The sequence below is a fragment of the Pteropus medius genome, unplaced genomic scaffold (assembly GCF_902729225.1).
Source record: "Pteropus medius unplaced genomic scaffold, Ma_sr-lr_union100, whole genome shotgun sequence".
NCBI lineage: Eukaryota > Metazoa > Chordata > Mammalia > Chiroptera > Pteropodidae > Pteropus > Pteropus medius.
In genome coordinates this window covers 5,199,716-5,226,052 of record NW_024354499.1, presented here as the reverse complement: position 1 = coordinate 5,226,052, position 26,337 = coordinate 5,199,716, and the positions used below count along the sequence as shown (strand labels likewise).

Genomic DNA, 26,337 nt, shown 5'->3' with positions numbered 1-26,337 from the left:
TCATGAAAGTAAATGTTCGAATGACCCATCATTCAAAGGCCAAGCTCCTCCACTGAAGCCCCTTCTGGGCACTTTCTCTACTATCCCTCAAAAGAATGAGACCTACAGCAATTCCCCCCACCATGAGCCTGGGCTCTTGCAGCCCTCATCACAGGTCAGGATGCTGAGATTGGTCTTTCCACACTCTGACCTGGCCCTTTTCAGAAAGACTGACAGAGAAACTTACCTTTCTCATCCAGACCCCACCCAAGAATGCCACAGTTCTCATCAGAGCACCTAGCAATGTCTGGAGTTGTCAGTCTGGATGAGGGCAGTGCACACGTGGCCTCATGGAACAGCCCTTCCTGCGCTTTGGCACTGCCAGGGGAGGCCCCTCAGGGGAGATTCACCTCCAGGCCTTTTGTCCGACTTCCTGGCTCTCCTCCCAATTTCCTGTGGGTAACAGCCTTGACCAGGATGTCACCACACCCTTGCCCAAAGCAGAGCTGCAGAGACTCCCTGGTCTACATCATATTTTTTTAAAAAGGAACATTTTCCTAATCCATAAATGTTTTACCATACCCTTGGTAGAAAATCTCAGATCTTGAAAGTGGCCCACAGGTCCTAGTAGTGTGGCTCCTGCCTCTTCCTCTTGCCATCGTCCTCTGTGCTCAGGCCATACCAGCTTTTCTTAATGTCATAATGTCTTTTTTTCTTAATGTTCAATTACAATATCATTTTGTATTAGTTTCAGGTGTATAGCATAGTAATTTACAAAGTGATCCCCCAATAAATCTAGTACCCACCTGGCACCACACATAGTCATTACAATATTATTGACTATATTCCCTATGCTATACTTTGTATCCCCGTGACTATTTTGTAACTACTAATTTCTACTTCTAATTCCCTTCACCAATGTCAGCACTTCTTTCTTAATGTCATGCCAGATCTTCCCTTTCTTCTTTATGCAAACTGTTCAGGGATTCCTTTCCACTTCTCATTTTTCTCTGGTCTTGCCGAATGTAATTTCTTCAGAGAAACTTTCCCGACCTCCCAACTGAAATAAAGTGCTCTGTAATACAGGCGCCCATAATCCTACGCTCTCCCTTCACAGAGCTTATTGAAGTTTGCAGTTTTATATTTTTATGATTTTTAATGTATAATAATGTATTTAATATGTCTCTCCCATGAGACTCCCCCCACCTATAGGGGAAGCCTCTTGAAAGACTGTGTATGCTTGTTCCACATTTGTTAAATCAATAAATGAATAAAAGGGAACCATTAACACAGGCACTTCGTCCCACTCCATCCCCAACAATTTAAAACATGCAGAGTTCCTACCCTTTTAAACTTTTTAATTTCAAAATAGGATGTTGGGTGTATCTTTACAATTTGCGTAACCAAAAGTCCCAAGTCTTAAGTGTTTTTCTCAAAATAAACAAAAAGTCACCAAGGAAGGAGCAACATCAAGATACGTTGATGCTTGGAGACCACAGCTGGTCCTGGATGGGTCTGAGGTCAGAGCGCCCCAGGGGACTCCTAGGCCAGCAGTTGCTGTGGAGAAAGTTTCTCCTCAGCACAGGGCCAGGGTGGAGAGGTGGCACTGAGACAAGGAAGCCACAGCTGTAGTACCCCACCTGCAAGGCTCACGGCCTTTTCTCTGACATGCTTTGATGTCTTTATCTCTGCTAATGGATATTTAGGCTATATGATTTTGAATCATGCAGACACCAACATTCTTATACAAAGGTCTTTGAACACTTATGTGAGGATTTCCACAGAGTAAATTCCTAGAAATAGAAGCGCCAGATTAAAGGGACAACCCATTTAAAATTGTTGATGGATATTGCTGAGCGATCTCCAAAATTGGCTATGTGGGTTCATACTCCAAGGGTATCTTTTTGACCCTCACACTGGGTATCACTCTTGTATCAGTTTGCAATTTTAAGCTTGTAATGAGGCTAAGCATTTTTCCATATGTTTAGTTGCCCTTTGTGGTCCTCTGTGAACTGTTTCTTCAAATTCTTTGAGCAATTGAGATAGAACCCCAAGTATAAAAAATAAACTCCTGTGTTTCATTCTATTGCTTCGGTGAAGTTTTCATGTTTAGATCTTTAATCTATCTGATGGGATTCCAACTTTGTAGTTAATATTTATTACTATTTTTTTTTACAAATTGAAAGTAAAATTGTCCTGTTCCTACATATTTGAAATACCATTTTCACCATAGATGAAATTCTTACGCGTGTGTAAGACTATTTCCAGACGTTCTCGTCTGTTCCTGCTGACTCTTTTTGTCTACTTCTGGCTCTACCACACATTGTTTGAATTATTGCAGCAATATAACATATGCCTGATACTGGGTAGGCATTCAACAAGTATTTGTCACTCTCTAAATCTATCTTTTGAATATACTTTAGAATCAATTTGTCAAGTTATTTTAAAACCCACTGAGTTTCATTTCTTTTACTTTCAAACTCCTTGAGCAATTTTATTTTATTGATAGAATATGTTTTTGTAGTTAGTTTTTAAACCATATCTGAAAGTATTTTTTATTTTTGTTTTTTTTTATTTGTCAATTACAGTTGATATTCAATATTATTTTATATTGGTTTCAGGTTAAAGGTATTATCTTTTAATTGGCAAGTTTCTTCCATTCAACTATGATTATACAGATAGATTTGGTCTTGTCATCTTTTATCATTTCAGATTGCTTTCTAATACTTCCTTGTTGTTTTCTATCATTTGCTCTCTGGTCTGTGTTTCTTTGTTGTTTCACCCCGCACCCAACAAAGTGAAAAATGTATAATTTTTAAAAATTAATCTTTACCTTTTTATTTTTAAATAAATATGATTAAACCTGTGAAACTCCAAATTTATTCCTCTTAGAAGCCAAGAGAGCAAGCAGACACAAAATAGAGATATTAACGTTCTAAACAGCACAATTAATAAATTTGATTTATGAAATATAATAGAACTCCACACTCAACAGAGTCCACATTCTTTTTGAGCACAGGAAGAACATTTGAATTGGCCATAGAAGGAGCTGCAATAAATTTACAGACTCAGTATTATACAGACTATGTCATCTGGCCATAATGCACTAAAATTAGAAATTTTAATTAAAACAAAAGTAAGGCTTAAAAGCACGTCTGTTGCAATTTTGCTGGCACTGCTGTCCCTCTGATCTCTCCTACCTGCCCCTCCTTCCTGGATTGCTAGATGGCTCAGGGAAACTTGAAATTTTAACTACACAGCAATTCTGATTTTCTAGCCTCTTCTTGCAAACTCAGCTCCCAGACCAATTTTTTTCTTCCAGAACCCATCGAAGTGCCCAGCAGAAACAAAAGGGTCATCTTCTGATTTACCAGGCTCCGCCTTCCTAAGAAGTTTTTAGTGACGACTTCACACACAACCAGTATCTGTTGGCTTTCCGTCTCCTTCCAACATCCTGTGTTCAAACAAAAAAGCTTAAGTTTAGAAGCTCTGAATATTGGAGACGGAACCATGATACTTTTGAAGAGTACTGCTCAGATATTTTGAAGCATGTCTCTCAATTTGGATTTATCTGATATTTATCTCTGGATTAGAAAGTGGCTATGAGTTTTTAGAAAGGCATGGAAATGAAGTGCCCTTTCCATTGCATTATGTCAGGGGTACATGCTAATCTATATGATTTATCACAGGGGATGTTAAACTAGATCACTTGATCAAGGTAGTATCTAACAGGTTTCGTCATTGTCAAATTACTATTTTTCATACTCTGTTCTTTGAAGGTGAGTCTCTGAGTCAAGCCACACTTAAGGAGAGTAGAATTAAGCTCTACTTCTTCAAGGGGGCAGTATCTACATATATTATTTAGAATTTTTCTGTAGGGAAGATTTTTCTCTTCTCATTTACTTTATTTATTTAATCGTTTATTGAAATCACGATAAACTTATGGCTATTTTATTTTATGGGTTATAATTCAATACTATTGTGATTTATTTTGTCATTCAAATTGTCCTAGCTCTGGCCATTGGGAGTTCTTTCAGGTTGGCTTCTGTTTTTTTGACATTACCCCTCCTCCCTTACTTTTTTTTTTCTGAGGACGTCCCTAATTTCTAGCATTACAAAATGATCCTCGCTCATTTTGTATTTTCCCTATCGTAGTCCTAGAATCAGCCATTTCTCCAAGGAGCCTAGTTCTTTTCACTGGAGATTAATATTTAGAGACTATGATCTGGGTGCTGAATGTGCTCATTGCTATCGATGTGTTTACTTGTTTTTTAAAATGTACTTTTCAAATTTCTAGATTTCTCTTCTAGCTCTTTTTTCCTTGCAATTTATATTTTGAAAAAACTGGATTATTTGTCCCGTAGTTTCCCACAGTCTGTATTTTGCTGGTTATATACCTTAGTTGTTACTTAACATTTTTCTCTGTCCCATATACTTCCTGTAAATTTGTAGTTGGATCTAGAGACTTGATCAGATTTTGGTTAGATTTTTTTGGGCAAGATATTTCATAGGTAGTGGCGTGTTCTTCCATCAGGAGGCACACAGTTCCTGGTTATCTCTTTTTTGGTGTGATGTCAGAAGCCATTGACAATCACTGCTTAGGTCCATTCCTTTATTAGGGGCTGAGAAATGGTGATATTCCAATTCAATCATTCCTCCTTCATTTATTTGCTGGAATACTTCTGTAAAGAGACTCTTCTCATCTACTATTTTGTTAAATAGTGTTGAAATTCATATAGAAAGAGAAGTATTCTTTCCCTTTATTTAGCAGTTTTCAAAATGGTATTGGTTCCTTACCATCGTCTCACATAAAAAATTTAACTTTTAAAAATGATGAAATTATGGATTTAAATATAGTTAATGTATTTCAAGCCATTGACTTATTATCTTTGTAGATTCTCTATTTGTTGCACTTTTAGCCAGGGGAAGCCTCTTATGTTGGCTCCCGAGTCCTTGGAGACTTCTTCTACTGCATCTGGGAAACAGGCAAGAGACAAATGCACTGTGCTGCCTCTAGGTTCGGCAGAAGCACCTCTGCCTAGTCTCACCTTTGACGAGGACAACACTACACCTTCTAGGTTAATGGTTAGGGCCTTAAGGGATTCACCAAGAGAGGGAATACAGGAGGGAGCCAGTCGTGGTGGAGAAGATGATGAGTTCGACTTTTAATGTTGTTATGAGCTGAATTGTGTGACTACTCTCCCAGATTTATATGTTGAGGTCCTAACCCCAGTACTTCAGATTGTGACTGCGTTTGGAGATAGGGCCCCTAAAAAGGTAATTAAGGTAATTCAGTATGACTGGTGTCCTTTATAAGAGGAGAAGATTAGGACACAAGAAACACCTAGTCTGAAAAACGAAAATGTGAAGATATAGCAAGAAGACGGCCACTTGCAAGCTGAGAGAGGCCTCAGAGAAAACCAAATTTGCTAACACCTTTATCTTGGACTTCTAGACACCAGAACTTTGAAAAAATAGATTTCTGTTGTTTAAGTCTGTGGTATTTTGTTATGGCAGCCCTAAAACTAATATCAACTTGTTGATTTTGAGGTATCTATGGATGTTTGATGGCATTTGTAAGTGGATCTGGGGATCAGGAAGGAGGACTGGGCTGAAAGAAGACATACTAGTGTTGGGGTCACATACAAGGGGAATAAAACCACATGTGTTAAAATGACTCTCTAGGGAGAGTCTGGGGAATGAAAAGAGAAGAGAGCTGAGAAACCAAATTAAGAAATAGGAGAAGGAAGAGAAGCCCCTGAAAGACAGTCAGAAGTAGTGGGTTGAGGGAAAGGCAGGAGCAAAAGCATGAAAGGGTGGAGTCCTAGAGGCAGGCAGAAAGTGGGGTTGAGGGAGTTTGGAGAAGGGAATGCCAAAGAGAGGTCAAGTAAGACTAGGAATGAAGGAGGGCTTTGGGATTTTGCAATTATGAATGGAGTAGGAGCATGGAGAGCCAGGCTGCAGTGGTTTGGGTGTGTATGGGGAAGTGAGGGGATAAAGACTAAGTGGGTAAATCATCTTCGGGAAACCTGACGGCGAAGACATGGTATAGGCTGATAGAGAGAGGAAGTTTGTTGTTTAATCTGTTTTTATTGGGAATGACTTGAGCACATTTATGGGATGAGAAGGAGCCAGGGGATGAGAAATGACGGAAGAGATAGAATCCTGAACTGCCTCAAGGCAAAGAGAGGAAAATTAAGCACACAGAAATCCCTCTTCCTCTGAGATGGGAAAAATGAGAGTGGTGATAGATAGATCCATAGGTTTGGGGTAGGAATCTGGAAATGAAGATTCATGCACAACTTTTTATGTGGATGCATGTTTTTATTTCTCTTGGGTATATACCAAGGAGTACAATTGTTGGGTCGTGTAGTAACTCCCATGTTTAAGAATTTGAGGAACTGCCAAACTGTTTTCAAAAGCAGCTGAACCATTTTACATTCCCACCAGCAATGCACGAGGGTTCCAATGTCTTCATATCCTGAGGACACTTGTTTTTATCCATCTTTTTTTTTTTTTATCCATGCTTTTCTTGTGTGAAGTTGTATCTCATTGTGGTAGTCATTTACATTTCCCTAATATGGCTAATACTTTTGGTGTCTTTTTATGTGCATGTTGGCCACTTACATATCCTCTTTAGGAAAATTGTTTAGACATTTTAAAATGAGATTACCTTTTATTGTTGAATTATATATACAAGTCCCTGATCAGATATGTGATTTGCAAATATTGTCTCCCATCCTGCAGATTGTCTTTTCACTTTCTTGAGGGTGTTTTTTAAAGCACAAAAGTTTTCATTTCGATGTTGAATTCATCTATTTTTTTTAAATTCGGTTGCTTGTGCTTTTGATGTTGTATCTAAGAAAGCTTTGCCTAACCTAAAGGTCATGAAGATTTACCCCTGTATTTTCTTCTAAGAGTGTTATTGTTTTAGTGCTTATGTTTAGGTATATAATCTATTTTGAGTCAATTTTTGTGTATCAAGTGTATAATGTGTATAATGGTATAAGGAAGGGGTCCAACTTAATTCTTTTGCATATGAATACTTGCTGTCCCAGCATCATTTGTTGAAAAGACTATTGTCTTTGTAACTTTTTTGAAAAATCAGTTGGCTATAAATGTAAGGGTTTAATTCTGGACTCTTAATTTTATTCCATTGATCTGTATGTCTATTCTTATGCCAGTACCACACTGTCTTGATTTGTAGTTAAGTATTGAAATTGATAAGTGTGAGTCTCCCAACTTAGTTCGTTTTCAAGATTTATTTGGCTATTCTGGGTCCCTTGTATTTTCATAAGGATCAGCTTGTCAATTTCTGTAAAAATACCAGCTGGGATTTGGATAGAGAGTATGTTGAATCTGTAGATAAATTTGGGCACATTGACATCTTAACAATATTAAGTATTTCTATTCATAAACATGGACTGTCTTTCCATTTATTCAGGTCTGTTAGTTTCTTTCAATGATGTTTTATAGTTTTCAGTATATGAGTCTTATACTTCTTTTGTTAAATTCATTTATAAATATTTTATCCTTTAGGATACTTTTATAAATGGAATTATTTTATTTTATTTTATTTTCAACTGTTCATTGCTAGTATATAGAAATACAATTAATTTTAGTATATTGATCTTGTATCCTATAGCCTTGCTGAGCCCATTTATTTAAACTATATTCTAATGGTTTCTTAGTGGATTCCTTAGGATTTTTCATTTACAAGATCCTGTAATCTGAAAATAGAGAGACAGTTTTACTCTTCCTTTCTTTTCAATCTGGATGGCTTTTATTTCTTTTTCTTGTTTAATTGCTTTAGCTAGGACCTCCAGTGCAATACTGAATAGTAGTGGAGAGAGAACATCCTTGTCTTATTCTTAATTTTAGGCAGAATATCATGATTTTTTAATAGCCATTATTTGTAAAGATGTCAAATTTTCTCATAACAATTTATCCCACAATTTCAAAAAGAATGAGAGCTCATATGGAGAAATACATGGGTAGCTATAAAATCTTCGAAAAAAGAAATGAGTGGAGATTTGCTCTTCCATTGTAATAAGGCATTTAAAAGGCAACAATAATTAAAATCGAATAGCACTGGCAGAATTACATAAATCTCAGTGGAGCAGAATATAAAGTTCAGACTCTGTCTATAGTATATATAAGAACTTATATGAAAAAAAAACCCAGTGGCAAAGCAACACGGTTTTGCAGTTTGTATTGGGAAGTTTGGATAGCTGTTGGAGAAGAGAGAGTTGGATTTTCACCTCAAATCACTTACCAAATAGCTTCTAGAAGAATTTAAAGAGAATAAAAGAACAAAGAAAAGCCAAACAACTTAAAAACTAGAAAAATGTGAGTGAATATCATTGGACCTGTAAGTGTGAAAGAACTTATCTTTGAAACAACAGAAGAAATTAAAAGATTTGACCACATGACTTCTTATGTCAAAACATATTTTTCAACCAATATAAAAGACAAGGTGTTATTATTCTTAACATACAAAGGGTCGATATAAATTAATAAGAAATTAAGACTTCAAATTAAAACAGGCATAGAAAATAGGCAATTTAGAAAATAGACAATTCATTGAAAGAGGAAATATAATTAAAGAGGAAAGACTAATAACTAAAAAAAAAATTCGGTCTCACCGGTAATCAAAGAAATGCAGACGGAACAAGGAGGTACAACTTTTTTCTTTCAGCAGATTTAAGATGATAGTACTCATTACTAATTAGGGTGTGTGTTGCGATAGCTCTCATACTCGCCCTGTGAGGTTAGTTCCTATTATTAGGCCCATTTTATAGTTAGAGAAACTGAGACTCAGTGGGGTTCAGTAATTTGCCCAAGCTTATACTGCTAGTAAGTGGTGGCGCCAGGGTTTGAACTTAGGCTGTGTGACTCTACTATGGTGAGGCAGGGAAAAAGAGAAGGGTGGGGGATGGGGTGGGGGGGTGAAGGAGGTGGGGGAAATGTAGCTTAAAGAGCCAGGCAAACATATTTGAAGTGCCTGTGTGGAAGGGCCAATGGGCTTTTATGGTCTTGCAGAGAAAAGCAGCAAGTGGAAATCACACAGTTCTTGTTTTAAAAGAGGTGGTCCTCTTTTAAAACAAGAACTGTCTTAACCGGCTAGAGAGGCCCAGGAAGGCTTGAGCACACCCAGCCCTGGAGTGGCAGAGGAGGCGGGAAGGTCCACCATCTAACTCTCATGGCTGGCTGCAGGGGGTGGGGGTACTGGTGGTCTCATCTTCTAGAGGAGGAAACACACCTCTAGGTGGCCAAATCCTCAGTGTCTTCAGAGTTTCTGCTCTTTTCTCAACTGCAGACAGCTGGCAGACCCCGCCCTTTCCTCCTGGGGCCAAGTGACCCACAAGGGAGCCCTGCCTGGTTCACTGCTCTCCTACAGCTCCAATTCAGGGCCAACAGGAAGCCTGAGCTTGCCAAACTGCGTGGGCCAGGGCAAGAGGAAGGAGAGCTCATCTGAATTCTATCACCCTTTCCTAAAGCCTTTTTACTCCACTGGGGAGGAGGGAAGGAGGTGGGAGGAGGCGGTGCAGTCATGTTGGAGAGCTAGGAAACATAAAACAGAACCCTTAATGGAGAGAAACAAATTTATGGTAGTTGCAGTTTGGTAAAGATACCTTTATTTACAAGGCCTTTGGGGAATCCATTCTTAAAGTAGAGGACTTCATCCTGCCTTTGTGACCTTGGTTAAGTCTATTATCTTTTTTTATACCTCATTTTCTTCATCTGTAAAATGGGTATGACAAGACTTCCTGCTTTGTCAACTTCGAAAGTATGTATTGCTTAGATGATCAACAAGCTAGTGTGTGGGGCACATTGCCACAGGCAGTAGAGTCACTCAGGCACCAGTTTCAAGTCTAGTCTCTGCGATTTTCCAGTTGGAGACATGGGGAATATTACCCAAGCTCTCTGCTTCAGTTTCCTCACCAGTGAAAATGACAGTAGCAATAGCACCTGCCTTAAATGACTGTCTCTTGAAATAAAAGAGATAAATCATATAAATGGTAGAGCGAGGACACCTAAGCCCACAGATTTAACCATGAACACTTCGGTTGCCTCACAACCATAATGCATATGAAACAACATATAGTATAAAGACTGGAAATAAATATGACAAATTGTTAGCAGTATTTATTTCTGGATGGTGAGCTTATGATTTATTTTTATTTTCTTTGTATTTTTCTGTATTTTCCAAATTGCTTTTATAATCAGAAAAGGCTGTATATGATGTTCAGATGCTTTAAGATCATTTGTGACTGTCTCCACTGCATTATAATCTTTGACAATATTTTCTCATGTAAACTTCTCAGCAACTGTGATGTAGGAATCATTATCCCCATTTTCTAGATGAGGAAATGAGGCTGAGAGGTTACAGAGCTGGCTTAAACTTCAGGTCTCATTGCCGCTAAGTGGCAGAGAGCCAAGATCCATAGGTAGGTTTGGCTCTTTCTAAAGCTAGGTTCTGTCCGCAGGAATGCTGGACCGTGGGGCTCAGTGCCAGCACTGCCACACCCTAGACTTCTGATCATAGAATTAAAGAGCGAGGCTGTTAGAATTGGGCCTGTAGCAGATGTGCTCTTGTGGGGCTCCTGTACTGGTTTTCTACATCTGTATTTCTGGTGAAGGACAGACAGGGCCTGGAGAGTGGAGATTTTGGTATCCTTCTCTCACAGCATAGGAAGTCAAGGAGTATTGTGGAGAGTTTCCCCAAGAAGAAATAAAGATTTCCACTAGAAATAAAGGTATCCAGTAGAGGAACTAAAAATAATAGCATAACTACACAAGACTGAGGGAGGGAAGTGAGTGTAAATAAATCATTATCTATCACAGCAGGAAGACAATAGATAATAGCCAGTTCTGATAAATCTAGATATAGCTATGCAAGCATTTTATATAGAGATATGGAGGCAAACACCAGGCTTGAAAACACAAATGGTAGCTATAAGTGACTATCCCTGATTCCAGGGGTGGAGCGGGAGTTTTTGCTTTTCATTATAAGCGCTAATGTTCTATTTGATTTTTTTTAAAGCTGTGTGTGTTGCATTTTAAAAAAAAATTAATTAAAAAGTACAGGCTCTGGAAGTAAAAAAAAAAAAAGTACAGGCTTTGGAGTCATCTATGTGGATTCAAATCTTACCTCTCTGCCAGTTACTTGGGCAAGATAACATATCAAACTGTAATTTATTCTTCTGGAAAATAAGGATAAAAACCATACTCACCACACACGGTTACTCTGAGGATAAAGTGAGGTAATGTATATAATGTATATAAAGCACACAAATCAGTACTGGCCGAAATTCAGCAACTGTAATTATAAACCATTGTTGTCATTATTAATAAGCCAAGCGTGCAATACCCAGAGCTTGTACATAGTAGGCACTTAATGGATGGAATAGTTTAAAACCTTCAGCAGAACCTATAATTTCTCCCAACTCATGACGCATGAGCTCCAGCGCTCTGAGTGAACACTTAAATATTGATGTGGTTACTCATTTATTCATCATTTTGCTTTCCGCCGCAGTGTCCTCAGAGGGCGAGCCCAGCATTCTGGCCTCCCGCGCCGCGGTCTCGCCGCATCCGTAGTCTCCTCCCGCGCGGAAGCTGGAGGCAGCGGCCGCTCACCCGCTTCCAGGTCGCTGATGCGGGGTTGTCACGTGGCGAAGCGGGAATCGTTTCTGGTTTCAGCCGGGCTTCTTCCCGGGCAGGGGCGGGCTGGAGAAGGGGGAGCGCGGCTCAAGATGATAGTAGGGGCCCGCATCACCCTCACGTTCCCGCGCCAAGAGGATGGCCATCCCGGGCAGTTTTAAGGAGAGAGCTTTCCGGAGCAGGGACATTTTGAAGAAAGATTTGGGATTGGCCGGGAGACGCGGAGCGGGCATTTCAGAACCAGCCAAGGGTGTCGCGGGGCCCCCAGGGAGGCGGGGTTTCGCGGGTGCCCCCAGTCCGGGGCGGGGCCACGTCCGGAGCCCCGCCTACCCCTCTGCGGAGGCCGCGCGCCCTGCCGCCCGCAGCAATCCCGGCGCGTCTGCGGCGGCCAGGGCGAGGGCGCGGTGGCCGGCGCCTCCGCAGCACTGCCGCACCGCGCCGCGGGACTGGGTCGCGGGTTGCGAGCAGTGGTGCGGCGCGGCGCGGGGCGGGGCGCTGACGTCGCGGCGCGGCAGGCGGCCGGGGAGGCGGGGCGGTGGGCGGTGGCGGCCCCTTCGGCCCAGCCCAGCCCGCAGCTGCCGCGGCTGGGTGTGCGAGCGGCGGTGGTGGCGGCGGCGGCGGCGGCGACGGCGGCGGCGGCGCTTCGACGCGGCTCTTGACCCCCCCTCCGCCGCTGCTTAGTTTCTCACTTGGTCCCCGTGTCTGCGTCGGGTTGGCCCAACCCTCGCCCGCCGCCGCTTCCCCAGCCATGGCCCTGGTGCCGGGCGCCGAGCCGGCGGCGGGGCCCTCCCGCTGGCTACCCACGCACGTCCAGGTGACGGTGCTGCGGGCCCGCGGGCTGCGGGGCAAGAGCTCCGGGGCGGGCAGCACCAGCGACGCGTACACGGTGATCCAGGTGGGCCGTGAGAAGTACAGCACGTCGGTGGTGGAGAAGACGCCCGGCTGCCCCGAGTGGCGCGAGGAGTGCTCCTTTGAGCTGCCGCCCGGCGCCCTAGACGGCCTGCTGCGGGCACAGGAGGCAGATGCGGGCCCGGCTCCCTGGGCCGCAGGCTCAGCCGCCGCCTGCGAGCTGGTGCTCACCACCATGCACCGGTCGCTCATAGGCGTCGACAAGTTCCTAGGCCAGGCCACCGTGGCGCTGGACAAGGTCTTTGGCGCAGGCCGCGCCCAGCACACGCAGTGAGTTTGGGGTGCGGGGCGCGGAAACGGTTAAAGGCCTGTCTAGGCGGGGCGGGTTGGGTAGCAGGACCCTGAACCGCGGCCTGAGCGGTGCGCCCTTTGCCTCGCGCTCAAGGGCGCAAACCGACAAGTTGGTTCTTCGCTTTTCGGGGTCCCCTTCCGATTCCCAAACGTGTACTGTGCTTGGCCGCTTGTGGGCCTTGGGGAGGCCCAGGGAGGTGTGAATGGTGGCCTAGCGTTAGGAGTAGATTGTCAAGTAAAGTTAGCGGAAGGATCCAGGGACTCTTGGACAGTGGGAACCTCAAGAAAGAAAATTATGTGGCCATTCTTAGGGTCCCCGGGCTTGCCTCCCTTTCCTTGAAAGGGAGGGGAACTGCTGGCACCTGACCCAAGCCAGGTCGGCTGGCGAGTGGAGAGGCGCAGCCTCGCCCTGTGGGGGAAGGAAGGTGCATTGTTGCCTCCAGGGTGAGATTGAACCCAGGTGCCCCACCAGATCTAGAGACTGCGAGAGCATCTGCTTCTTGTCTGGTACGGGATACCCTGTGCCCTTTAAGAGACACTCGGGACCCTGCTCCTCTGTGTCTCTGGCCGGAGAACAAGAGAACCTCAAAAGGAAGGAAACACTTTAGGCTTCAAGCTCCTGCCTCTCCTGCCTGAGGTGGAAACAGGGGCATGGTTAATGCACTGCAGGAGATAATCTCCCAGTCACTTCCACCTGGAAAGGCCAGTGGGTTATTTATTTATTTTTTTTTAATCATTTATTTTGGCAGCCTTTAACCTTCTCTGAGTTAACATCAAGGCTTCAGACTTGGAGCTTCATTTCCTGTTTTGGGCTTAGGCAGGATCTGTCCCCAGGGCTGACTACCTGCTCTGGATCACTCAAGTGATCCACTGGAGTGACACTTACCCTGGCCCCATGGGTCCTGGATGGGGAGGGTAAGGGAATGGGGACAGGGGTATACTGTATATGGGGACAGGTGCTGGAAAGGTTTGCCTAAGTGGAATGGCACCCAACTGCTTAAATCTAGGAAGGCTTGCTGGAGGAGAAGGATGAGCTTGGTGCAGACCCAAATGAAAGCAGGAGTTGGATAGAAAAGGGTCTGACCTTGAACGTTTTTCAAAGTGTGGGTAGGGAAGGGTCTTCATGGCTCTTTGTGGTCTGGAGTGGGAAGCACAGGGCAGGTTCCCCGCAGGGCTGGGCTGCGACTTGGCTCCGTCTCCCCCTCCCCTGGCCTTCTCCTCTCCTTCCCTCATGACTTGCTGTTTGGTTGCTGGGTGTGGGATCATGTGGTATAGCTTGGCCCTTGTTTTGGTTTTTTCCTCCCCTTTTCTGTCTTCTCCCTCCTTCCTGACTCAGGGAGCCCAAGAGGGTGGATCTGGGGAGGAAAGCTCTCCCTTGGATCTCTTAGCCCTTTCTTTTTTCTGAAGAGGCTCATATCCCCAAGTTCAATTGCACCCCTTTCTTTCTTAGTCCTTCAACCTCCATGTCTCAGACTTGTAGATGACACATCTGGAGGGCACACAAAAGTTTCCAGGCTTGTAGGAAGGGGCTTCTGTGAGGTCAGTGACTTGGGGAGGGGCCTTTGATTTTTTTTTTCAGTTCCTGTCCTTGCTTTCTTCTTGGCCTGTGTATCTTGCTCAGCTGAGCTATGTCTTTGGGCCCAGGTGGGCCTGTTTTCAGTCGAGAACAGTCCTTCTTGGAGTATTTGACTTGCCACCCCTTGATCTGAATGAATGCCTTAATTGACTTTATAGAAGTCATCTTTCCACCAGGATCTTTCTGCACCCAACTGGCTGCCTTTCCTGTGATGCACTGACCTGGATTATTAATAGAACCTGAAGGGGGCAGGGAGGAGAGGGACACTTGTGGTGGGCAGAGGAAACGTCTATGAAATTGGCCTGATCTTCTAGTACACTGGACCTTACAGCATGCCCACTGACATAGGGTGAGGACTGCCGCCCCCACTCTGGTCCCCACCCTTGGCTTAATGGTCACTCCTGGTTGCCTTTCCTGGAGTACTCTGGCATGGGCTGCTAAGACAGTGAGTCTGCACATTGCCCCGTGGGAAGAGGTAAGACGGAGAGGACCAGGGTGTATCCTCCTCAGCTCTGGATAATGGTGGAAGAGAACAGTATCACACTTTAACTCCAGGAACCAGCTGTGGTGTCTAAAGGAGGGCAGATGGTATCCTGTGTTGCCAAGACAGAACCTGACTGGGGAAGGGCAACCTCTTGGTTGAAAGGAGGGGCCTGTTGAATGGCATGGAACAGATTCCAGTCCCAAACCTGCCACCTTGTGACAAGACAAACTCTAAGTGTCTCAGTTCTCTCATCTGTAAAATGGGGCTAATTTACACCTTCAAAGGGTTGGTTTAAGAGATAAAATGAGAATGTAATTAAAGTACCTAGTGCAATTCTTGGACATGGTTGATAGTAAACAGTAATATGGTGGCAGGAGGTTTTGGTAACAATATCTGGTAGCTCTGATCTGGAAGATATCACCTGCCCTTGGAGAGCCTCTCATGTGATGAGAGGAGATAATATAGAACTTAGAGCCTGGGAAAGCCCCAGGACTGTGTGAGACAGGGTATGAGAGTATGAGAGTTCCTGATGAAATGGGCTGGCCTTTTGCAGTTCTCCACCATTCCCTTTGCTGCTAGAGGTTTGAGAACTAGGTAGGGCCAGACTTCACAGAGGCCTTCTGTAGACCTGAAGCCAGGCTCACATCAGCCTGCAGCTCTGTAACTTTCCTTCCCAGCAGCCTTGTCTGGAGCTGCCCCTGCCCTCTTAGAAAGGCAGGACGGCAGAGTGTCTAAGAACCTGGAGACAGGTTTCACTCCCAGTTCTGTAACTTACTAGCAGGCAAGTTACTTAACCTGTTTCCTCATTTCTACAGAAGTCATGATAATAATCATAAAACTGTACAGATAAAAGTAAGACAGTGTCTATAAAAGCCTTAATATAGTCCCAGAACCATATCAAGCTTTTAAAATAGTGTTGGGGTTACCCTCAGGACCCTGCTTTGTGTGATGATGGTGATAGTGGTGGCTGGGGTGCTAGGTACCTTAACAGCCCTGGAAGCTCCTTTGTCAGTGGAGTGCTCTTTTGAGGTGAGGGATTTCTCTGGAGACTTACAAATAATGGAAGAGGAAAGTCTCAAAACAAAATTTAAAGTAATACACAGGAAATCGATTATAATCCTTTCCCCTGAGCAAAGCCATATGTGGATCATCATGGCTCTGAAAATCCTGAGATACTTTTCCACTATTTCCTTTCAGGATTTTACCTCCAGCACCCTTCCTAGTACACCCCAATGGGTGCTCTGTGTGGAGTAAAATGGTTCCTGCCATAAAGAACCCCCATCCTGGCTTGTTATCAGTGGCTTGAGAAAGCCGAGGCTGTGGGCCCGATTTGGTTTGGGACCAGTCTGTCTTTTTTTCCATTCCAAAGAGTAAAACTATTGTGACCAGGGATACGCTGCTAACTGTGGACTCTTTAGAGGCTTTGTCAGCCCTGATCAGACCTGTGCCTTTGGTTTTATAGGGGGGTCTCTGGGAGGCCTGTGCCCAAGGGAGACTTAGGCTTGAGACTAGAGCCTTTTGGCCAGCGACTCTTGAGGAGGGTGGGTTTGGGGTCATTGGGAGAGATACCCTAGGGAAAATGCAGCTTATTGGCCTAAGTTTGGGGTGGTTTTTGAGGGTGTCTATTCATTCCCTAGCCTCCAGATGGCCCGTGTGGTACTGTTGTGGGCAAATGGCCCATGACCTCACAGCCTTCTCTCCACTGGTTTCCAGATGTGCCTGCTCCTTAGGAAGCAGCAGAGGCCGCGAGGGTCCTTGGCCTTGGCTCCTGTTCTGGCCCCAGATCTGGAGTTGGGGACCTGTGGGGCTGCTTGAGAAGTCTGCTTTGGCTGCCAGAGAGGGTGTGGCTATACTTGGAAGCCAGTCATTAGAAGGCAGGAGGCTCCATCTATCTTAGTTATGGGGCAGTTTTTATTTGGGCTTTCTTGAGTAGTAGCGTCTGGGGGTGGGGTGGGGAGGAGTAGGAAGTGAGTATCTCATCAAACTGGGCGGCTCTTCCCAGCCGGCACAGCAGCTTCCCCTTCCCTCTGCATCTGGCCCTGTGCGGGAACCCCATGTCTGCCCTATTCTCCCCTCCCTGTAGACAGCCAGGGACAGGCGCAACTCAGCAGAGCCTCCATCTCAGATGACCTTGAGGGCTGGCCTTTTCCTGTGATGGGGGCTGCCTGCCTCATTTGTTATTGCTGACACCCAGGTGCTGTGACACTCTTGCCTTGTCCAGATGTTTCCCTGCCCTCCCCACCCTGTGCAGGGACAGATAATTAATACAATGACAGGAGCTCTGTGTGTTCTCTGGGAATCACTGCTCTTTTTCTTCCTTGTGTAAGGCCAGTCGTCTGTGAAATGGTGTGGTCATGAAGAAGCTTCGCCCTTCTTCGTAGCCAAGTAATAAAAATGAGTCCACAATGTGGGTCCTTTATGCACCTGGCATGCCCACTGACAGAGAAGAGTCTGATCGCTTTGCTCTTACTGAACTGGCCAAGGACGCCTTAGGTTCTTTCTTCCCTCTGGAATGATGGCGGTCATACAGAGAGCTGGCTGGGCTTGGCAGGTCATTTTAAGTCTCGAGTGTGGGACTGGCCCAGGCCTCTCCTCAGTGAGCAGTAAGCAAACAAGGACCCCACAAGTTCAGCTCTCAGGAGGCAGTGCTTCAGAGAAGCTGCACAGGGAGGGGCTTTGTCACCAGCCACCTTGTCCTTCAGTTGACCCTGGAGGGTGGGGGAGAGGGCGGGACGACACAGTCCTTAATCCTGGAATCTAATGTCAGAGCTAGAAGAGTGCTTAGACATGTGGAAATTGAGGCTGAGGAGGGAGAGTGACATGTTGTCAGCTGCTCAGCAATTAGGGAGGGTGGGGCTCTGTGTGGTTTCTGTTAGGCCCTGGCAGCCAGAAGATATGGCATTTGGGGCCCTGTGTGCATCCCAAGGCTCTTTCTGTGGAAGTGCCTGTGGGGTTTTAATGAGAGGGGGACATTTCCGCTGGGATCGGGGAAGGGCCTTGGGGCTTATCTGCAAATCTGTAGGGCAGTCTAATCCAAAGGCCTTTCTGGAGTGCCTGGGCAGAGGCTGAAGGAGAGGCAGGATACGGATACCCCAAACTCCATGCTTGGAGGGCACAGTCTTATTAGGAGGGTGGAGGACTCCCACATTTGGAGGAAGGACCATAGCCAGGCCAGGGAGCACTGGAGATGTTCAGAGCAGGTGGAGCCACTGGGGTCAGGGAAGGCCTCTGTGAGAAGGGAGCATACACCAAATACCTCCTACTTTCTCTGAGTTCCCACACCGACAGTATGTGGCACTCTGTTTTGGAAGATTATTTTTGCCTTGTTGGCCTGATGTATCATCCATCAAGCCCTTTCTAGGTGCTGCCACTGTCCTAAGGACTTGACTTACATTAGCTCACAGCAACCCCTAAAGGTATAGGTACGGTTACTGTGTAACAGATGGGGAAAAATGGAGAGCCAAAGTGACAATTCTAAAGACACAGTACCTGGCAGAGCCAGGATTTGGACCCAGATACCTGGCTTCACATTGTGCTCTTCACCACCATGCCGTACCGAACACCTCACTACCCCCCATGTCTCCCATGTTTCAGCTCTGCATGGGACTGGGTGCTCAGTAGCTGTCCTCCTGAGAGTTCCTCTCTCCTCCTCAGAGCAGAGCAGAGCAGAGCTCAGAGTTAGGCTTAGGGGCTCTGCAAGCATGACCTGCTTCTCCCACGTGGGGCCTTGTTGACTGGAGTAAGCGTGTTTAGTCTGTGGCTCCATGTCTTGTGTGTGTCTGTCTTGGGATGGGGGTGTTGCCCAGCACTTTGAGAAGGAGGGCATAGCTGCCACTAGGGTTCCTCTCAGGAGCTGGGGGAGACCCAGGAAGCTCTGCCTTGGCCCCATCCACTCCCCACCCCAGGGAGATTTGCTCCCATTGGCTTATGCAGTAGAGCAGGGCACGAGTGCATCAGCAGTTATGAGACTTCCTGACCTGACCCAGGACATCACATGCTTGTTTCACTGTGATGGAACACTTCGAGGCATCTGCTTCCTCCCCCTACAGTGATGCAGTCATTTGCTTTTTTTTTTTTCTTTCTTTTGTTCAACATCTAGGAAGCAATGACTGGGCAACCGTTGTGCCTGGGTCAGGGCTTTGGAGAAAATGAGAAAGAAAATGTATAGCCCTTTCTCTAAGGTGAAAATATGTTTGAGACGAGAATACTTAACCAACAAAGCAGCATAGAAAAACTGTGAGAGAAGGAAAGGGTCAGAAGAAGGGCAAACTCAGCAGGGTTGGAGTGATCAGGGTGGGCTTCCTGGGGGAGGCAGGACTTTGAATGGCAGGGGAGGCATGTGGGTGTTTGGGCCGATTTCTAGGAGGGACACCATCCCTCCAGAAGAGGAGGTACGTGTGGTGGGGCTGGGCCAGGAGACGGAGTGGAGGGGAGCCAAGCTAGGTTTCCTATGTGCCTCTCTCAGCAAAACAGCGTGATTCTTTTCTTCTTCTTTTTTTGAGTAGTTCACCTGGTTCAAATTCTAAAAGTACAGAGGGTACACAATGAAAAGTCTCCCTTGCTCTGACCTTGAGTCACCCAGCTCGTCTCTTCAGAGGCATCCAGCATTACCAGTTCTTGTGTAACCGTCCAAAGTTATCCCATGCGTTTAAAAGCCAATGCATTATGTATTTTCTTCTCCCCCTCCCTTTTCATTTGCACAAATGCAGCATTCTCTACACAGGTTTCTACCTGTGATCAGCATGACTTCCTCACAAAGGGATGTTTACTGTTTGTCTCCACCTGTAATGAATCTTGAACTGCTGAGACCCTGGCAGAGGGAATGGGTACCACTTAGGTTTTTCCTCCATGACCGAAGACTCCTGTTGGGGGGAATACGGGATTACGAGCAAACTGGGGAGGGACATGTGCTTAAGTAGAATTTCTTCCTTGTTACCCTGTCTGCCAAAGATCCCGGAGAGAGGTCATCTTGCTCGTTCTCTGCTTCCTCCTGGGCAAGGTCATCGCCAGTTGACCTTGGGCCACCTCGCTCCCACCAGGCTGATGACAGCCTGTAAAGACCGTTAATAGACACCAAACCCAAATCATCATGTGTGGTTTGTCCTACTTTTCAGAGTCTTTCCCAGCATCACCTCATTTCGTTCTTCCCTGAGGGTAGGCAGGATGTCCCCCATTTTTACAGAGGTAGAGTTTAGGGTCTCAGGAGGTAGAATGACCTGTTCAGGGTCACATGACTTGTTAGTGGCGGCCAGATTTATGACCTCCAAGCCCAGTGCTTTTTCCCTACATTGTGCTTTTGGCCATTCATACTTTCTGTTGCTCTCTATGGTGGTTAGACTTGTCCCCAGGCATTTTTATAGCTTTTTCTCTGTTGGGTAAGTGTGGTCGGGGCCATGTCTGAGGCAGCTGACAGTGACAGACCTTTGGAGCCTCCAGCAGTAGGATGATGAGGGTTAACCAAGATGTTTGTGCCCAGGAGGAAGGAAAGGCGAACCTGGCTGGGGTCTGCAGGGAGCTGAGAAAGTCATGCCCACAGAGGCAGGGGCAACTAATGAAGTGATGTTTCTGGGCTCTGATGACTGTTAGTGCCAGGCACGGTGCCAGAGTAGACGATAAAAATCGTCTTCTGGCCTGATAAAAGGTTATATCCTGTCCTATGATTGTGTCTGGCTTGCAGTCGAACTGTAGATACCAAATCAAAGGGTGGGTTAGGTTGTGGGTATGGGGAGCCAGAAAGGGATTGGCTTGCTGGCTGCACACCTCCTATCCAATAGATAGTTCATAAGGACAACTGCTCGTGGGAGAATTTGGAGAGGAGGGAAGGTATGTGGTTACAGGAAGCTCCAGGAAAAGGTTTTCTAGCTGTCTCTTCAAACTCTGAGTAATAACAGTTTTAATTATCCCTGCCCCTAAATGGCTTTTTAAATTATTATTAATTTTTTGTCACCTCCTTTTACAGAGGTGAATGGCTAGTTTAAAGCCACTTAGTAAGTCAAATCAAGGCTAGAACCCAGGTGTCCTGTCTTCCAGCCCACTGAGGTTTTCCTGTTATGCTCATAAAATTTGTTTTTTCCAACTTATTTTTGCAACTAGCTGAGCCCTACTGATTTCATCTCATTTATCCAGCAGGCATTAGAAAGTGTTCCACATATCAGGCCCTAGGTTGCAGGCAATAGATAGAAGGTGGATAACAGCCCGGCTGTTAAGTAGAGTGCAGGGTGGAGTGGCTCTGCCGGAATGGTGCTGCAGGGGGAGAAAAGCCGGCCCCTCCCACCTTCCCCATTGCTCCTGTCCTAGTTTAGGATTTTTTTTTTTTTTTTTACCTTGGCTCTGGACTGTTATAGCCGCTGCTGCCTTTTTATAAATGAGAATACCAGTTTATTAATTTATGATGAGAAATAACTGCTAAGGCTTAAGGAGTTGCTCCAGTCAGTCCAGCCATGGGACCTGCCCTGTCATAAATCTGGCTTCCTGCTGGCCTCCCCTACCTCACCTTTTTGCTGTCCCTTTCCCTGCTGGCCTGCACTCTTCCTATAGCACAGCTTCAATCAGGTCCTGTCCTTGGTTTGTACCCTGTAGTGCTCTTCAGGGCCAGAATAAAGTTACAGCTCTCTAGCGTGATGTTTGAGGCAGTCTCCTATCTGCCCTAAAGCATCCTCCTGCCTGTCTTTGCCTGTCCAGCCCTGGGCATCTTCGTATTCTATTCCACCTGGAATGTCTCCCTACCCACGTCCTTGCCTCCTTCCTACTCATTGTTCAAGGCCCAGAATAAATGACATGTCATTCCCTACTTCTTCTGAAATCATCTTACTACTCCCCTTTAACCTTCCTGTGGTTTATTTGTGCATTTTTGTGGTGATCACCTTCTTCCTTTATATGGATATCTTATTTCCCCATCAAGATGTAAGCTTCACAAGGACACTCCCTTGCCTTTTCCCTTGTTCCTGGCAAATTCTTGGGAAGTGTTTTATGTGGAGGCTGAGGCCTCCTCTGGTTGTGTGGGATTTCACTGGTGAGTTAGTTCCTGTGCCTCTAAGATATTGTGAGTGCCAGGATGGGCTGTCAGGATGTCAAGTGCCAGGCCCTGTGCTGGGGCTGTGGCCATGGGTAGGTGGTAGCACAAGGTTCAGGACAAGACTAGGAGCCGGGCTCAGTCATAGGACAAGGAGAAAAAGCTGTGTCTTGGCCTAAGGCTACCCCTTGACCTGCTCAGGAGTCTAATATAAACCCCCTGTTAGTCCCAGGTGGGACCAGAAGGAGAGTATAAATGAGTCAGTGTTCTCTGAATGCTTCAATATGTGTTTTCAGCCATCTCCAACAGATTCAGGTGCTTTTTAAAAACCATAACCCTAATGCCATTATCGTGCAGACAAAATTAACAACTCCTTAATAACCATCCAATATCCAGTCCATATTCAAATTTCTCTAATACCAGAACTACCTCTCTATAGGTGGTTTGTCGAGTCAGGATCCAGACAGGGCTCCTGAACTGTGCCTGATGTGAGGTCTCCCAGTGTAACAGTTCCCTTCTTTGTTTCATACCCTTCCCTGATGGAGGAGCTGGGTAACTTGTCCTTGAGAATATTCTACACTGGCCCTGGCTGATGGGTTCCTCATGACGCCCTTCACCCTGATTCTCCAGCCCCTGAACACTAGTTCTGGAAGGCCTGTTCCCCAGGCCCCACTCCCGGCAGGAACCCTTCAGTGTGGGGTGGCTGCCTCTGCTGCGTGGCCTCACTATCTGTCTCACAGTCAGTGAGGCCCAGATGAAGCAGTGGGTTCTGGGCCATCGGCTCGACTTAGTGGTTTAAATGTGCATGGATGACGACTGCCACCTAGGAATCCAGTTCTGTCTTTTTTTCTGTATCTGTCAGGAATTTGGCATAAGGAATCTGACCTCTCAACTGTTTGGTCGCTCTACATAGGAATAGCAGGAATGACAAATTTTGCCATTATTTTTCAATTGGTGATGACTTTCAAATTAAAATTCCACCCTGCCCCTTGACAGTGTGCGTGATAATAGTCATGTACACAGCAGGGGTTTCCTGCCAAGGAGAGACAGCAGGGCCTCATGAGCTGTGGGGGTGGGGACAAGGTGGCAGGTCTCTGAAGGCTGCAGGTCTTTTGAGGGCAAATGGTTTAATCTATACAACATCACTTGAAATGGCCGATGGCTGGCCTGGAAATCTGGGGCAGACAATGTTTTGGATAGTTATTTTGGTATTTTCTCTTACAATTTTCCCCAACTTCTACTTTTTGAGTCACCTGTTTTCCCTTCTGGAACCCTGAAGCCCCCCGTTTGTACTAACTCTAGGGAAGCTAGATGTGGAGAGTGAAGCCAGGAAAGGAGAACTGGATCAGGATTTCTACTCCATGCTGGCTTCTCACTTTGTCTTCTAGAAGATTCCAGCCAGTACATAGGGCAGCATAATTGTCTTCCCTAAAGGCCTGTTGGCTTCATTTGCCTCAGGGGGTGGAGTTTGATTCTACATTTGTCAGCTTTGCAGGCTCCTCATCCCCAGCATGGTGGTAGCTTTTCTCTAGCTTGAGGTAAGGCCAGTCTCTCAGGAGACCGGGATGGTGGCCACGGCCTGGAAAGAGAAGGTGCAGACCTGACGGGTTGCAGCTGTAACAAGTGAGGCTCAGGTGGGGACCAACCCCGGGGAAGTTGGGGGTTGTGGTATTGGGGACATGATCAAAACAGACTCTGGGAGCAGGTACTGTTGGCTGTTTTTGTTTCTCTGGAGTCACCTTCAGTGGCATGCAGGGGGTGTGAGGGTCAGGCTGAGCACTGTAGCATGATGAGTCTCAGGGCCCCCGGCCAGCTTCTTGCCCATCGTCAGGCCTTCCTGGGCCCCTGAGTGGGAACTGGGGAGCAGTGCCTGTCCTCTGCTTTGAAGACTCAGCTTGGGTGCCATGCATTTGGGCAGGAAGGCAAAGACTTGCCCTTCTGCTGCCTTTGTGCCCTCCCTATTCTAGAGCAGGTGTTCTTAGCCTTTTTTTGTGTGCCATGGACCCCTTCTCAGAACAAGATCTCCAAATACATAGAATTACAAAGTACACCAATGACACCGAAGGACATTTATCAATTTATTAGAACATTTGCTGAAGCAACATGTGCTTTATTGCTGTATTAAATAATGTGATCCAGTGGTGGTCTAATAACTTTAAAGTTCAAAGTAGTGATGAGTAGAGACAGTATTTTGTGACATCTGTAACATCTGTAATATGATATGAAAATAATCTGGTTTCTCCTGGTGATACCCTCAGGCACTGCTACTCTACTACTGCAAAATTCATAATGGGAAGAAATGCTAAATTTCAGTTAGAGATTAGGGGAAATGGAGATGTAATTTTTCTTCTGTTTAACACATACCCCTTGCTCTAGGGAAATAAGGAGTGACTAAATCCCATGGTTGGGCAGGAATACAGGGGTTTCTGGGCGTGTGTGTGTGTGCAGGGGAGTGCTTGCTGAGGAAGGCAGTCTAGTGCAGTGATCAAGGTTGGGGGCTCTGGAGACAGGGAGGTTGAGTTTGTATCCTGGCTCTCCTATTTACTGAAAATAAGTGTGTGACTTAACTCAGTGGACTTCTCCGTGCCCCCATGTCTGCGTCTGCAAAAACACATGAGCTGACACTTATAGGGCATTTATATGGCATGTGCTAGGCCCTATTCTCTGGTGCTCCACACATAATCTACTTAATCCTTATAGTGGTTTTGTGAAGGGAATGGACGTCCATTACCCCCATAGGTGTGGAAACGGAGGCATAGAGAGATTAGGTGACCAGCCCAAGGTCACAAAGCTGTAAGTGATGGGGCTGCGGCTTAAACCAGGCAGCTGGCTCCAAAGTCTATGCCGATAGCCACTCTCAGGGTCGGCCTCCCACTCCCACCTCACAGGGCGGTTATAAGGGTTAGTAGGATATAATCTGGTGTGTTGAGTGCTTAGTATGGTGCCGGCATGCAATAGGTGCTAGATTAAAGGCAAAATTATTAATGGTGATAAGGCCAGTGGCCTAGTGATGGGCTAGAGTGGGATTAACAGTCAGCTTCATTCACAAGGCTGGGCACTCCTCAACTCTGGTTGGCATCTTCTCGAGGAAGTTAATGAGATTCTCAGAGATGGGGAAGAAGCCTCGCTCTCGCGGCCCCTTCCCTCAGGAGGCTCCTATTGGGGGATATGGGCAGGGAGCCCCCTTTTGCTCTTTGGGAACTCCTGGTGTCATGGATAAGACCCATGGATTTGTAACGACCGAAACGTTACATAACCGTACAGTTGTAAACAGGGACAAACAAGTTCCTAAATCAATTCATGGATTAACTTGTTAGTTCATTGAACAAATATTTGAGTGTCTACTATTTTAAGTGCCGGGAAAGCAGAGGTGAGCAGATTAAAGTTGCTGCCTGTAGAGCAGGGGAAGACAGATGTTAGATGTCTGTGCATACACACATCATTTTACTGTGTGGGGTATACGTATGTTCCCGCGCATATGCACGGACACATAGTGTCAGGTAGTGTTAAGTACACCGAGGAAATAAAATAAGGCAAGGGGCAGTTGAAGTTGGGGTATTCAGGGAAGACTGAGGAGGTTCAGATAAACCGAGACCTGACATCAGTGAGTGAGTGACCATGGCCTGAGATTTGGGCCTGTGTCTCAGCCAAGGGAGAGGCAAATGCAGTGGCCTTGAGGTGGAACATAACAGATGTGTTCAGGGACACCAGGAAGGCCAGTGTGGGATGAGACTCAGAGACAGAGGAGCAGGGACCGAAAAGATAGTCCTTTCTACCATTCCGAGGAGCAGATGTGATGTGCTCTGATTTCACCTGTTTGCCAGGTGGAGCACAGATGGCAGGGAAGCAGGGAAGCAGGGCACTGTGATGTCTAGCAGGAGATGGTGCTGGACTGCACTATAAGGTGATAGTGGTGGGAAAGGTTGAATTCTGGATATAATTTGCACATAGAGTGAAAAGAGTTCAAAGTTTCAGTGTGAGTTGTGAGAGGGAAAGGAGACAAACATGGTCCCTGGGTTTGAGGCCTGACATAAATGATGTGTGGGGGCTCAGAAGGGGCACGATTATTGGGTCTTAAGTTGAACTTTGTACTGATAAGAATTGGAAGTGAGCCGGGTGTGCCTGGGCCTGTGGCTGCTGTGGCCCTGCTGCCCCATCTCTGACAGGAACCACCTGGCACTTGCATGTGTTTGGTGTCTGCCCTAAGTCAGGCCTCCCAGAGCACTGGGCTTTTCCAGTTATGCTGTGTGGCAACTGTTAGCCCAGCTCACAGTTGTCCTGAGTGATGGGTGGGGAGCTGGGTAGCCCACGAGCAGGAGTAAGTAGGGCCATAGTCTTGGTAACAGGTAAGGCAGCTGGTCCCCCACCCCGTCCATCCCACCTTTGTCCTCTGCTTCTGTTACGTGTGGAGAGGGGTCCATC

General features: G+C 45.9%; 1 protein-coding gene across 3 annotated transcripts in view; it reads left to right on the top strand.

The window, feature by feature from the left end:
- The first annotated feature begins 12,250 nt into the window (after window positions 1-12,250).
- RAB11FIP5 (RAB11 family interacting protein 5) overlaps window positions 12,251-26,337 on the top strand; it is a 36,997-nt gene continuing 22,910 nt past the window's right edge. For 2 of the 3 annotated variants that reach the window (XM_039852553.1, XM_039852550.1), the window contains exon 1: window positions 12,263-12,822. In XM_039852553.1, the coding sequence (XP_039708487.1) occupies window positions 12,392-12,822 (431 nt within the window). In that variant the 5' untranslated portion in view covers window positions 12,263-12,391. Of the gene's footprint in view, window positions 12,823-26,337 lie in introns of all 3 variants that reach the window. The other variant, XM_039852551.1, reaches the window with a different exon arrangement.